At 39.4% G+C, this 14307-nt stretch overlaps 3 protein-coding genes across 4 annotated transcripts in view; 1 reads left to right on the forward strand and 2 right to left on the reverse strand.

The window, feature by feature from the left end:
* adck1 (aarF domain containing kinase 1) overlaps positions 1-1993 on the reverse strand; it is a 123477-nt gene extending 121484 nt beyond the window's left edge. Inside the window, exons 1-3 of one of the 2 annotated variants that reach the window (XM_031580865.2) lie at positions 1849-1993; positions 1186-1325; positions 485-568 (exon numbers count right to left, since the gene is read on the reverse strand). In XM_031580865.2, the coding sequence (XP_031436725.1) occupies positions 485-568; positions 1186-1317 (216 nt within the window). In that variant the 5' untranslated portion in view covers positions 1318-1325; positions 1849-1993. The remainder of the gene's footprint in view (positions 1-484; positions 569-1185; positions 1326-1848) is intronic. The other variant, XM_012836690.3, reaches the window with a different exon arrangement.
* A 3241-nt stretch (positions 1994-5234) lies between these two features.
* On the reverse strand, positions 5235-7892 carry LOC105908363 (SRA stem-loop interacting RNA binding protein). Its single transcript, XM_012836863.3, has 4 exons — positions 7774-7892; positions 7436-7494; positions 7236-7343; positions 5235-5413 (listed from the first exon to the last, which is right to left on the reverse strand). The coding sequence occupies exons 1-4, from the start codon at positions 7838-7840 to the stop codon at positions 5345-5347; spliced, it is 303 nt and encodes a 100-aa protein (XP_012692317.1). The 5' UTR covers positions 7841-7892; the 3' UTR covers positions 5235-5344.
* A 93-nt stretch (positions 7893-7985) lies between these two features.
* alkbh1 (alkB homolog 1, histone H2A dioxygenase) lies at positions 7986-13927 on the forward strand. The gene is made up of 6 exons (XM_012836862.3): positions 7986-8197; positions 8559-8667; positions 8987-9149; positions 10076-10166; positions 12787-12980; positions 13324-13927. The coding sequence occupies exons 1-6, from the start codon at positions 8060-8062 to the stop codon at positions 13766-13768; spliced, it is 1140 nt and encodes a 379-aa protein (XP_012692316.2). The 5' UTR covers positions 7986-8059; the 3' UTR covers positions 13769-13927.
* Positions 13928-14307: the final 380 nt, after the last annotated feature.

Raw genomic sequence — 14307 nt, forward strand, 5'->3', positions numbered from 1 at the left:
AACTACAAAAAACTAGTCTACTACTGAGAGTAGAAGTTAATAGAATTCTTTGCTTCTTCTATTCAGCACTATCAAACCACATCAAATCATATGTCAGTGAAGTTCTCTAATAGCCCCAAGACTTTCAAACAAGCCATATCATTTTGATGGACTTGAGAATGGATTTACAGCAAAAGCCTAAATACTCAAATAAACCTATTGCACTCAACAGATCCAGCCACATTCTTCAGTGATAAGAGAGATTTATTTAAAAAAAAATCCTTCTGAACCTTCTGTCTGAGGCCAGTGCCTCATGGTTTTGCCATTCCCATGTTGTGGGAATCCCAATTGTGAACCATATTAAAAAAAGAAGAGACATGTTAGTGGTGCTAATACACCAAAGAAACACAAAACTGAGGAGGAATAGATTTACTTATTTAGGGAAGCCATTAATCAATTACTTCATAATCCATTATAACGTTTCAACTGTAATTATCGCTCTTACCTTAGACTTGAGGTCCCAATACTCCTCTGTACCATATGACACATTGCGGAAAGTGGTGATATAGTCATAGCTGATTACTGCAGTCTGCAAATACAGAATAATCCAAACAAACAAATAAATTACAGCTAAAGTTAAATAAGTACTAGACACAGTATTTCAATCTGAGATCATAAACAATTATACGGATACACGTACACCTACATACATGGCCAGTATTATTTCTGATTAGATAAGAGGGCGGCAGGTTGTTTAGGTATAAATATGTGTGTGACATTACGACATCTGGCCATTACTGAACATGAATAATATTTTATAATAATATAAAATCTTGGCCTGTGTATGACTTAAGCTTAACTTTGTGTAGGACTTTTTTCTATTGTATTTTTTCCATTGGATTTCACCAAAAGTATTCATCAATGTACAAACGATTTTTCAAGTGAGCAGCAAGTCAGTTTGTAAATAAAATCCATTTGTCCACATGTTTAATAGACTGCTGGTGTTACTTGCATATCAGCTGTTTTACAGTTCAGTTATGCTTTAGCTAATGTTCTGAGCGGATATGGACTGGAGTCACTGAAATTGACAATAATCATCCTGTCAATTGGACAGAAGTTATCGTTTCAGCATATAAGAGCAAAGCATTAAAATCATGTTCTGTTATAGACAGTCAGTTTGACTGCTGAGGAAGGAGGAGGACATACCGTTGCCGCTGCTCTGCCGAACCTAATAAGGCTGATGTCATTTAGGTCCACATGCTTGTTGTGCAGGTAAAATCCGGACGAGGCGAACACAGCAGCGGCGACAGTGGACACTTTCAACAGCCGTCCAGCCATCGGAGGCACTACAAGAAAGTATTTCAGCAAAGTTTGTGTGTGTTGTCATTTTTTCCGATTCATGTAACAGAGGTAGTTTATATTTTGTACAACACTGCTACGAAAAAGCAGAGTGACACTGAATACATGTACACCTCTCACATGAAAGCTTTAATTAATTTCTTGCCAAACACAACAGTCATTTAACAGCGACACCATGGGTCAAGTTAAAAGATCAGAGAGCAAACATCAACCACGACAGTAATGGAGTGGGGTGATGAATTAAAACATCTCGTAAGTACATTCGTGATTAATAAGGGCTAACACAAAATGCTGACATTTGTTATATTAACTGAAGGTTACATGCCACCCTACCTAGCATTAGCTAACCCAGACACTATACTATATTATGCAACTGGCAAGCTAGCCAGTTTCATAACTAAACCCACTGAGACTAAAAGAAGTTAGATGCTCGGGCCAAAATATCAACGTAATGAAGTGGTTTGGACAGTCTTCTCTAAATATTACTACAGTAATGATTCCTTGGGGTACCTTAATCTAATATCTGCATTTCCTTCTGTCATTCACTCACCGGTTTCTTGGAGCGACCTCTCAACTCGTGCCCGTGTTTTCAATTTAGTCGCAATGCTTTGTGGGTATTATAGTCTTGTAGTATAACCAGATACATTGGTATAATCACTATGAGTATAACCAGAGGTAAATATATTAACCAGAGGTAAACATATGTTATTATATATCTGTTAGTAGTATGTATTCTTAATCTACACATCTTGTTTGCCTGTACTATTTTAAACTTGGATGAGTGAAAAATCACAAACGTAATATTTACGCGCGACAGATGAGCACGTGGGTCATGAGTCTAGTCGAGCATGTTTACGATAGCGCTTTCATAATAGGCGAGTCTTCCCCTTTTTCAAAGTGCTTGCCATTTCTACGTTTTTGTGTTACAAACACAAATATGTGTTGAGGAACAGACCCAAAGAAGTTTTAAATGCCCATGGCCATTCAGCATTCCGTTTGTTCACAAGAGTATTATGAATGCAGAGTAATATTTAGAAATGGAGATTACACTAATTCTCTCTTTACAACCCCGTTTCTGTTGGTTTACGTTTGATGAAATATTAAGAGTTTCGTCTTAGTTTTGTGGGTTTTTCTTTTTGAGTTATCTAGAAAACATATGTATGCTAAGAACCTGGATGATAATGGCCACTTCTTGTTTTTTTTTTTGTTTCCTCTGAAGGATGTGATAATAAGGATAATACCGTGATGGTCACACAATGACTATAATGGTGTGATTATTACTGGAAGACTGCTCAGTACAAATTAATGTTATTTTTCCTATATTAGCATATGTTACATTGGTAATCCTATATCTTATCACACAATCTTTATGTGAAACAAACTTGATGTAGTGACATTTTCCCACATTGCGCCATAAAGTATAACCATGTTACATTAGATAATACATAGAGTGAACTTCCAGTTGAAGCATGGTCAAGCATCTGCATGTGCATTAGGATAGTGTGGTTTGTTCACCCTAATAACACCTATGCTCATTTAATTCCCTCCCACCCTAATTAAGAGGCACTCTTAACAGAATCATTACTAAGATTATTATGTACTCCATATCAAGCATCGAAAGCGGTGGTGTACTCCATGTAGTGTGCACTCTCAAAGAGAAATGTCAGACTTCTGTCTAAAGAAAAATATACTGGCTAGAGGCTGGGTTGATAACTCAGACTCAGCAAAGCATTGTTCAGTGTTTCCCAGTAGTTTGTGTGTGTGGGTGAGACTGATGTATTACCTTTTCCTCTCCAGGTGGGTAAATGTGCCCTGTGCAGTCCGCTTTTATGTTTCTGCCTCTATACTTACTTCAACACTATGACATGATGCTCTGGGCATTTTCTTTTAATTTCCTGATTAAATGAAAATCAAAGGGAAAATGCAACAGCCTTCTCCACACCACAGCGGAAGACGTAAAAATTATAGGACAGGGAGTTTTGTTGTACTGGTGGTTTTGCTTCCCTTAGATCAAGTCAACCTTGTTGAAGAATTATAATGCATTGGTATATTTCTTCTACAAGAGGCCTGAACTGTTATCATTCACCCCTGCAATCATTTCAAACCTTAATTCCTTTTGTTTTTTAGATGCATTTGAGGCTACTCACAGAGAATCCACAAGAGAGGAAAGGGCAATCATTAATAGATGATACAGCCTTGGATCAAAATCAGGAAAATGGAACTGAGAAATCAGTGGATTTCAAGCACTGCTGACAAAGAGTAAGATGGCTTGACAGGTTTATTTATCAAGTCCTGGTTAACTAGACAGCTAATATTAAGTGCATGGCGCCTTTGTACAGTACAGAACTAGCTGAACAACCAATCTTTACTGGTTTGCATGCAGGACACAACTGCAATCTTTTGAAACTACAAGGAATTTCATTCTTGCAGCTGAATAAAAGGGATTGCTCAAGCACAGTTCAGTTGTGGTCTCAGTATAGTGACAATACAAGACACTCACACAGACCGCATCCTGAATATTAGGTGAAATAATGATCTGTGAACGTGGTTGTCACATTTCCTTAGCAGTGAGGGAACAACAGCCAGTAAATGCAGATCTCCACACTGATTACAGGGCTGTCCTCTAAAGTGTGGAGGACGAAGTGTTGAGGGACCATGACATGATCCAAAATGACAGACGGTAGGGAGGGAGAGCATGAACAGCAGGTCTCCAAAGCCGAGCCTGATATGCATCCGTGAACTTTTTACCTTTACAGATGAACAAATCCATTTAAAGTTTGCCAACAAAACTTACATGTAATGTGCTAATGTTACATGGTACATTCAGCTGGCACATTCAGCTATTATGATCCAAACATTGAGTTAAATTGAGCTTTAAATGTGTGTTAAGGTGTTTGATACACTGCTGTACTGTGTGTGAACTTTGAATGTTTGATTCAGGTTTTTGATAACATATGACATAGATAGAGCACAGCGTGAGATTAAGAATGTACATCTGTTCAGCAGTGATGGTAATATTTCTTTATTTGTTACATGGTAAAAATACAAATAGTTGGCTTTTCGAGAATGTTAAATGCTTAAATGGGTTTTAATGTGCCTTAGATATTTAATTAATTCAGCCAATACGAGGTTTATGACAAAGTCATCAGTTGTCTAGTTATTCTGCCTTAATCCATGATCTGAGAATCGATTGTTTGAGTCTATAGATATTTAGTTCAGGGGAAATCGCGGGTTTTCTCTCTCTTTCTTTTGGTGATTGTCGAGTAAACACGATTCTTTTTGATGAAGAAAACTCTGAATGACTTTGTGGTTATTTCTCACTAGTTCAGAGGTACAACACTAAGGGTTTGATGACTATGGCACTGCCTAGCACAGTGACGGAAGAATAATTGTTGAACAGCACCAAAACTGACTAGAATATAATCTCCATTCAAATTAATACATTAATAGACACCTCCCACCCCCACCTCCTTCATTTGGTGCTGAAAAAGAGGGCAAACCCTGGCTTGACCTTCAGAATATGATTTAATCCACAACAGCTGCTAACATTCAACACATAAAAGATATCTCTATATGACGGGGATATTCCATTTGTAAGTCCCTCATTTAGGTGAATAAAAATCAATAAAGAAGAACATTTCTAATGCTCGGGTGATCTATATCAATAATTCCAGCTTGAACAACTGTCAAGCCAGCATTGTCTACATGATCATCACACAGGGTGTTTCAGTTACCCTTTTCTGATGTTCACATAATACCATAAAAATGCAGGCATGTCCAACAATCAGGAATTGTTACAAATTCAGTTTTTATACTGTAATCTAATGTCAAACTATTTATCTGATGCCAATATAGTTAAATATCATTAGGTTAAATGACTCACAAAAGTGGGTGAATGTAGTTTAAACAGTTTTACTTTAATTGACTTGTCTTAAATACAATTGTCTTTCAAAAATAATAATACAAATAAAATACACTGACAACACATGCATACATGTACTCCACTTCAGCTTTCTTCCTCTTCTTTACCAGGCCTCTTGCCAACGAAAGCCTTTCTGTTCCTCTGTACCTGAAGCTGAAAAATCAACAAGAATGAGAAGATCAGACCCAGGGAAGCATTTCTTACAAATTTACTTCAGTGTGTGTGTGCCATGAAATAATTTCAAGAAATTCTACATTCTTCATTAACAGGATTGTTTTCACCCAAACAATGTACCTCTGCCTTAATTATTCTATACCTGATAATAGGGCTGGGCGGTATGACGGTATATACCGTGCAACGGTAGAAATGTGTCTACCGGGAGAGATTGGGCTATACCGTTTCAACCGCGGTATACTCTTATTTTGAAATCCAATCGATTTATTTTTAGATAATGACCTCCAAACTATACATCATCCCGCTTATTATACAGTTACTCGCCAAAACGATAGAAGACATTCCTCCAAAATACCTCTTTAACGATTTTGTTTCCGCTTCGTGATTTCCGTTTAGAAAAAATTGTTCTTCAGGCAAATAGAACTTTCAAGTTACTTGCTGACTTCAAGTTACGTTAAATGACCGGACTACTTGCGAAATGATATGATATGAAAGACTTGAAACAAAGCACAAAACCCGTTGCAAATGATAGTCACTACATTTTCGCAGCAGTGAATATAAAGAAATTATGCTACAGACCTGAAAACGTTGGGGTGGCCCATTCAAATCAACTGAACCTTTTTGAACATTCTGAAGAGCCGTATAATAACATACCTAGTACAATTTTTAAGCACATGACCTGCAAGGACTGTCATGCCTACTTGTTGAGTAATCTTCGACTGTTGGGAAAGATTCTACTGAAAGATCTAGCCTACTGAAAAATATGGACTGAAAAGTGTCTAGTGTAGCCATTTATTTGCAGATTCTGTTCCATTTTTCTCAATGATGGTCAAATATTAGTAGTTAAAGATGCACTATTTCGATAGTTTAGATTTATTTTCAGTATTTCATAGTGAAGGAGCTGTGGGAGCACAAGAACAGTGAGCGTCTAGCAGCGATTATCATAGACATATACATGTATGTATATATGTCTATGGCGATTATAACCGTCGAGATTCTAAGTAACATGGAGACAAAACTTCTTTTGGTACTCCACCTAGATCATAAACCCTTGAATATAAAAACGACTCAGTGAAATCGGTTGAGAAATGTAAACGCTAAAGTGCTTTTTATGCAGAAAAACCGCAGCTCCATCGTTTACTTGCGTTTGTTTACAGGCTTCCCCTCACCAATATTGCGGCGACGTCCGCACGTCGCAGCAACGGGCTGAAGCGGTCAATGGGGCGTCTGTGTAATTGCCAACTTCTTAATTTTCTTATTTTAATATGTGGCCATATAAGAAAATATTTTTCTCATCATTATTGCGTTAACATATGAACAAACATTGAAAAGAAAGTTAACACTTGATTTATCTTCTGAAAGTACATTAAAGAACCACTGAAAGCCACATAAGCACTGGACTATGCCACTACATGCACTTTGTTTTAATCTTACTATTTAAAGATTCAATGGAAACGTTCAGTACAAAGTAGGCATATACTGGCCACCATTGCTTAGGCCAATAGCCTATTGAGGCAGTAGTGTTTCTGCACCTTAGTGTTCTTAAGGGTCAATAAATAATGTGTCATACATATGTCTGTGGGAACATTTCGCCACCGCTGAAGTGTCCTCTTTTTCACAAAAAATTACAAATACCGTGATAGAAGATTTTGGCCATATCGCCCACCCCTACCTGATAAGGACAGCATTCATATACAAGGTTTAGTTTCTATATTGTCAAACTATCTTAAGAGGGAAGGGACCTTTAAAGCACAGAGGGTTGAATGTAGGGTATTCTAAAGTGTTTGGTAGACAAGTGTACCTTGGATCCCTCTATGGCGTGTGGGTCCTTCTGAAGTGCGTTCTGCAGTCCTTCCTCTGAAGAAAATCCAACCCAGCAGAAACCTCGGTGAAATCCGGTTTCTTTGTCCTGGATTATAATCGAAACGAAGTTAGATTGACATGCATTTACCAATATAGACACACACTTAACCTAGTCATTGACAATATAACGTTACTTACAAAGGGCATTAGACATTTCTTCACATTTCCGAACTGTCCGAAGTACTCCTTCATCTCCTCTGTAAAATGAAGAGAGATGTTGGGGTTAAAGTTACAACTGACATGGAAATAACTCGAGTAAACAGTAAATCATGAATATTGTCATCGATAAATTAAGGAAGATATGGACTCTATGACCACAATTAGAGCACCAAACAGGCTAGCATTAACGTTAGCATTCGCCTGAAGTTCAGTTATGATGCGAAGCTACGCCTAATACAATGGTTTCTCGAGCTCATGTCTGAACACCAAATGTAGAAACACAGTACATAGTTATTACAAAAGCTTATCTGACTTACTGCTTGCGACAGTCCAAGGTACTCTTGAAACGAAAACCTCGAAGACTTTCTTGCCGGCTGCTGCCATGTTTCGTCCTTGCGTTGTTGCACTCTGTTGTTACCTTTCACCTTGAACCACGTGACTCGCTGAGGTTTCGTAACGCTATAATTGTACTACACGTTAGATATGTTTGTTTTCAGTTTTATTAGTAATATGAGTAAGATAAGAAGGTCTTTTTAAATTTCCTGAATAAATAAAATATCAGTACGCATTATCGCATCTCAGTTCAAAGGTTATAGTTCAGTGATGGCCAAGATGGCAGCCTCCGTACTGGAACACGGGGAAGATGCTTTTAGAAAGATTTTTAAGCTCTATAAACGCAGAAATCCTCCACCTGATTTCAGCGATGTCATTGACTTTTCCAAAAACTTAAAGAATGATATGGTGAGTCCTTGAGTTAAGCCTCAAAGACCACTTTTCTCATATAAAATACGATATGCTTGTCAGATCTATCAGTAGTTGCAAACATGCAATACGTTGATGTATTGCATTCTTGTATGGATTATTGAAATAATTGATTTCCAGGGCAACAGAGATGGGCTCTGGCTCAGTGTATTATGAGATGAGTTCACTGTCAGTCTTCAGGACAAGTCAGTTTCAGAAGTCAGAAGTGCTTTATGGAATTTGCGATGGAATTTTGTAATTCAGAGGGAATGAAAATAACAGTTGCACATCACATTTTTGTTTACAAGGCATTGACGGTGTGGTGTGATTTCTGAAAGTATGACTACAATTTTATGCCTAGGTCTTTAGTGTTGAGCTGAACCCCTCTGCAGTGAGTGAGACGGATGCATGCAGAGCTGGTCTGAGACCTGTAAGAGACTGGAGGGCTTTTGGACTGAAAGAACACTCCGGTATTGCACTAACCGACTACCAATGCTGGAATATGTTTGCCATTTTCTTTATTATTTTGTTTTGTTTTCTTTCATTGCAAAAGTCTCTGTCATCAACCATTTTCTGGTGCCACTAAATGATGTTTGATGTTGCAAGATGCAACCTAAAGTGATCTGCATGCTAAACGTATGTGTTTCAACATTATGTACACAAATGCAGTTTTGATTCATTTTTTGTTGAGTTATTTATCTATTGTGATATTGAAGGAACTGACTTTTTATCAGTGATGTGTATGTGACATGCTGTCTTATTGTGACAATGTTGTCATGGTTCAAACAGGGTTCATCTTTATTTCAAATCCTTTCCTACCGGGCTCCCAACAACACTGGGTCAGGCAGTGTCTAAAGACTTACCCACAGAAGCCAAATGTATGCAACTTGGATATGCACATGGCCCCCACAGAAACTGAGGACATCTGGAAGAAGAGTGCAGACATCCTTCGGTACACAAATAAGTTATTGTGGTTTTTAACAGTGGGTAGATAAAGTGCTGTGTGGTATGAGAAAAAAAAGTATAGGAGGAAAAAAAACAGTGTAACTATTCAGTGCAGCAGCCCAGTGGCATTTGAGAGAAGACTGGGATTGCCCTAGGTAGGCTGTTGAAGTGCTTGTTTGCTTGTATATGTGGAGGGAATTGCTGAAAAAGAAAGCAGTTGCTACAAAGCTAGTTGTCCCTGGATAATGGACATTTAAAATAATCACGCTATTTTTTTACTTTTTTGGGCCATATTAGTTTGATGTGTATGAGATTAAGTTACATTTAAATCGTATTACCATAAAAGAAGAAAGGCAGTACAAGTTCTTCAATTTCTCATGACCCTGTCACATTGTGGCCACACTTGTGTCATTAAAAACATTTGAATGTGGACCTGTGTTGGTAGCATAGCAATGCCATCCCATAATCTTACTGTGCTAAAACATGAACCAAAGTAGCATGTACTATCTGCCAGCTGGTAAATCAAACTAAACAAACAAACAAAAAAAACCTTGTGAGACATAGCCATATAGTTTTTAGTGGTTTATCAAAACAGCATGGTCTTTTTGGTGGACACTGGAAATCATCCTGTTAAGCTCACTGATTGGCCGTGTAGAGAATCTGCAAGGCCAGATCAGTTTCAAGTGACAGCTTGCCACATCACTGCACTACACACAACAGATATAGGTAGAGCTATATATATATATATATATATATATATAAGCATATAGATATGGGTTGAAAGTGAATGCATATTATTTGTAAATCAACACAAAATAATGCCTCTGCATGTGCAATATAAATTGATCAAGGTCTTTTCAACTTAATCTATCACTCCTAACTTTTCCTGTTTTAAATGATGGTGTGTGTGTGTTTGTGTGTGTATGATCACAGGAAAAAGACTCAAGGCAAGAGGGAGCCCAAGACCCTGCTGGAGAAACTGCGCTGGGTGACCCTGGGCTACCACTATGACTGGAACTCCAAGGTAAGGGGTTGTTTAAAAACCCTAGGGGGGTTACATTGGCCCGGATCCTGCCAGAGATGAGCTCCCCCTCCTGACATACAAATCGCGCCCTGCCGGAGCTCAGCTCCGCCTCCTTCAGTATCACAGCATTACCGACTCACATAAACTCTTGAACACTGTCTCACTCTTGAACACTGTCTCACTATTGAACACTGTCTCACTCTGAACAGACAGAATGCAGAATGTTGACTCCGTTTCTTTTACTTTATTAAACAGCTGTAGCATCACACAGCAAGAGGATCCATGCCCTCTCCAAACTGAGAGTAATTTTGCGTAATTTTTGCGTAATTTTGCGCAATGTGCGAAATACAAATGGACAACTCTCCTAATCAAGGGAGGAGTTGTGAACAGCTGTGGGATCAAAACGTAAGGTTGATATGGCAACTTTATTGGAAAAACTTGATCAAATGGCAGCTTCCATCAACCTTACTCTCATGCAAGTTAATTCACCCCCCTCTACTGAATCGATTTCTTTTTCAACTTTATGCGAAGGAGATCCTGTTTTGTATGGTCAAAATTCAGATGAAAAAGTCACATAGCCATATTAACCTAAATGCTTCTCTGCACAGCAAACAGCTGAGCTCCTGCACAGATTCACAGTTTCTACAGTGAAATCATTGGGAACAAAACAGTTTTGCTCAGTATGAATCAGCACTGTCAGAGCTTTTTTTTTATTTTTATTTTATTTTCAGCAAAAGTCCAAATATCGTTTCCTCTGGTTAATCACGATGGCGTATCAAGTGGATTATTACAGATAGTTTTCAGTTCTGCTGCTTAAATCCAAGAATATTTGCAGTAGTGGCAACAGCCTGATAATGAAACAGTTTATTATAATTACAACTTACTGTAGATAATTAAGTTGGGTTATTGCAAAGACTTGGCCTTTTCTATGTATATCAGGATTTTCAGTGTTTCCGGAAACATGAATTAAGTGCAAATAATAATAATATTTAAAAAAAGACATTTGTGCCTCACAGAGGTGAACCTTTTCCTTCAAATTAATTTAAACTGTTGCTTTATCCAAAATAGCAAAAGTACAGAAAGTACATGAATAAAAATAAACTCAAAAAAATGAGAATCTTCTATCTTCTCCCCAGAGGTGTCTGGATATTTAGATAGTTATATTCTAAAAAAGATGTTTAGAAAATTCAACTGTGATATCTTTTTCTAGGAACAGTGTCTATAATAACAGTTACTCTGAACAATCCACATACACAGAACACAATGTGTTTTCACTGTAGCTATCCCCCAGATCCCAGTTTAACCTCTGTTTGTAGCAATGTCAAGGTCATTGTGGAGTTGTCTAAGAGGAGAAGCCAAATAGCTGCTGAAAATTAGGGACTGAGGTGACGTTAATCGGGTTGGATAAATTCTTCTATTTAAGACCCTGTAAATGAGAAAATATAAACTTTTCGTTGTCCAATATTGTGGATCAACAGCCAAATGAGTACTCTGCTAGCTATGTGTGACAGTAGCACTTCTCATTCAGTGTGTTTTATAGATTTCAATGTTTCCTGGAAACTAATTAGTCACGGACCATTATTATATGAACACCATCAATAGCACTTAGTGCCAGATATTTACACATCAGAAATCTTGAGTAAATTAGAGAAAAGGTTTGAGAAAAGACAGCTGCTGGTTCCAGTCGAGCCCCTCTAAGAGGACTTCCTGTGTCCATGGTCCTACCAGCGCCGTGTGGCCCTTTCAAGACATTTCATTTGTGAGTGCAGGCATGACGCCTGCTTGTCTCATTTCTATGCTAATTACATCAAAGTGTTTAGTCTTCTGTCCCATTAAATCAGTCAGGAGTCGCACACTCGATTCATTAACTCCGGCCCTGCTCTGACACTGCCAAATGTCTGACAACAACTTGTGAATTTTAAGCAGAAGCGCACACACACACACACACACACACACACACACACTCACACACACACTCACACACACACACACACCCTACCTCACCCCTTCCGCCACCTTACTGAGTGGCTGTGTAGATGAAGCCACTGGCCTCATTTCAATCTGAATCCACTGTGTCTGTTTAGAGAGAGAGAAAAGGAGACAGACAGAAAGAGAGGGAGAGGCATCTTGTGATTATTTGCTGATTGTGCTTTTGTACGCCTCTTTGTAGACACAAGGGCACACTGATGCAACTAAAGAGAAAGACCAGCGAAGACAAACAGAGAGGCTGTGATTCATTATTCAGATTGTTTTTATGTTGTGGGGACGAATAATTGAGGAGAACTCAAAGGAAGTGTCAGTGGACGGCTGACCTGTATCACGCTGCCTTTAATCGCATGCAGGAAATGGAAAAACTATTTTTTTTCTTCATGCAGCAAATATGCTATGAATATTGTTTATGCTTCTGCCAGGATTACATTTCATGACGAGTCCAGGTATTCATGAGTTTTCAGTTTGCTCTTTTGTTTACAATATTATCATTCGGGTTCGCACAGGATTTGTCTTCATGAAAATTATATTTGTCTTGGTAAAAGTGCCTGAATATGTATCCACAGAAGCCCGATATGTGCAACATGTGTTGTTGTTGTTTTATTTTATCACTTTTTGTTTTTCATGTCAGACCTACTCTGCAGACCACTACACTCAGTTCCCCCCCGACCTCCACTCTGTATCCCAAGAGGTGGCTGCCGCCTGTGGTTTCCATGGTTTCAGCGCCGAGGCTGGCATCCTGAACTACTACCGCGCCGACTCCTCTCTGGGCATCCACGTGGATGAATCTGAGCTTGATCACACACGCCCCCTTCTGTCATTCAGGTGTGTTTCTACACAATCACGGCTTCCTTCATGTCATCTCTTCCCTCGTTGTTGTGTTCAGTTACTTTCCCCTCAACACTTTCAGTTTAGGGTCACAAGCTAGACTTTTGGGTGTTGCCAGTTAATGGGCAATGAACTGTTTGTTGTGATGTTTCTTGTGTACCTTACTAACTGTAATGCGTTTGTTTTCTTTTCCTTGACTTAAACTCCATGATGGTTTTTCAGTGTCATTTATCAATACAACAATAGACGACTGGATCACAAGTAAAGCTTGCAGACAAAATACTACAGAGTATCATTTGCAAGGCTGACATGGATGTTGTTTTATTTTGAACGGGCACAGTTTCGGGCAGGCTGCTGTGTTCCTGCTTGGCGGCACCAGGAGGGAGGACCCGGCCACGCCCATGTTCATGCAGAGCGGTGACATCATGGTGATGTCAGGCCCCAGCCGCCTTCTCTACCACGCCGTCCCCTGCATCGTCCCCGCACCCACTGGGCAACCTCTGCCTGCCTGTCTGCAGGAATCCCAACAGGGGACAGACCTCCACACTGACGGCCTCATGCAGGAAGTCCCTTTGGAGGACTGGGAACTGTGCTCCAGGTACCTACACACATCCAGGGTCAACATGACCGTTAGGCAGGTCCTGGGTGATGGGCAGGCCTTCCCGACGGACACGACCTCCAGGGAGTCAGAGGGTAGCCCTAAGGATGGGCAACATGAGCAGCAGGAACAGGATCTTAAAGCCAAGAAGAAGAGGAATAGCTCAGGATATGACCTCGACCTCTGACATAATTCAAGGTCAAAGTCCGATGAAAAGTTGGCAGTTTTGAGTCAAACCTTTCAAAGCAAGCATCGACAGCAAAATATGGTGTTTATTGTCAAACGTATGAGATTCCACCTCAAAATGTATATGTACATATATTTATAAATAAAGTATTTAAAGATATTGACAACGCATATGAGTCCTTTCACAAAAACCGCCAGCTTCCTTTTGCAGTTCGTCTTTTTTCTTTCTTCCTTCTGACTCCCATGACGGCAGTGCAGTTCACTGGGGAGATCCAGGCCCCCTGCTGTTGCTCTCTCTTTTGCTCTATTCACAGTCTCATCTGTGCCTTCCAGTGTGTTAACGTGACACCTGTCCTGGTGATAACCGAGCCCTTTTCTCCTCTCCCTACTCTGGAGGCTGGCCTGGCTGTGCGCTCGCCCTCCCTCTCTGCCGTTCCACCGCGTGCCGTGACGTTTTAACAGAGCTGACCTTCATTGAAAAGGCTGAGGGGATGCGGTGTTATCTGCTCAATCGATGTCAGCCGTGTTGGAGCCGGAGAG

Source organism: Clupea harengus, chromosome 14 (assembly GCF_900700415.2).
Source record: "Clupea harengus chromosome 14, Ch_v2.0.2, whole genome shotgun sequence".
Taxonomy (NCBI): domain Eukaryota; kingdom Metazoa; phylum Chordata; class Actinopteri; order Clupeiformes; family Clupeidae; genus Clupea; species Clupea harengus.

Coding starts and splice junctions, on each gene's coding strand:
- LOC105908363 (XM_012836863.3), bottom strand. CDS start 7,840: ATGGCAGCAGCCGGCAAGAAAGTCTTCGAGGTTTTCGTTTCAAGAGTA. Junction 7,495..7,773: donor ACCTTGGACTGTCGCAAGCA/GTAAGTCAGATA, acceptor TTCATTTTACAG/AGGAGATGAAGGAGTACTTC. Junction 5,414..7,235: donor ACGCCATAGAGGGATCCAAG/GTACACTTGTCT, acceptor TTGATTTTTCAG/CTTCAGGTACAGAGGAACAG.
- alkbh1 (XM_012836862.3), top strand. CDS start 8,060: ATGGCCAAGATGGCAGCCTCCGTACTGGAACACGGGGAAGATGCTTTT. Junction 10,167..12,786: donor ACTATGACTGGAACTCCAAG/GTAAGGGGTTGT, acceptor TTTTCATGTCAG/ACCTACTCTGCAGACCACTA. Junction 12,981..13,323: donor CGCCCCCTTCTGTCATTCAG/GTGTGTTTCTAC, acceptor GAACGGGCACAG/TTTCGGGCAGGCTGCTGTGT.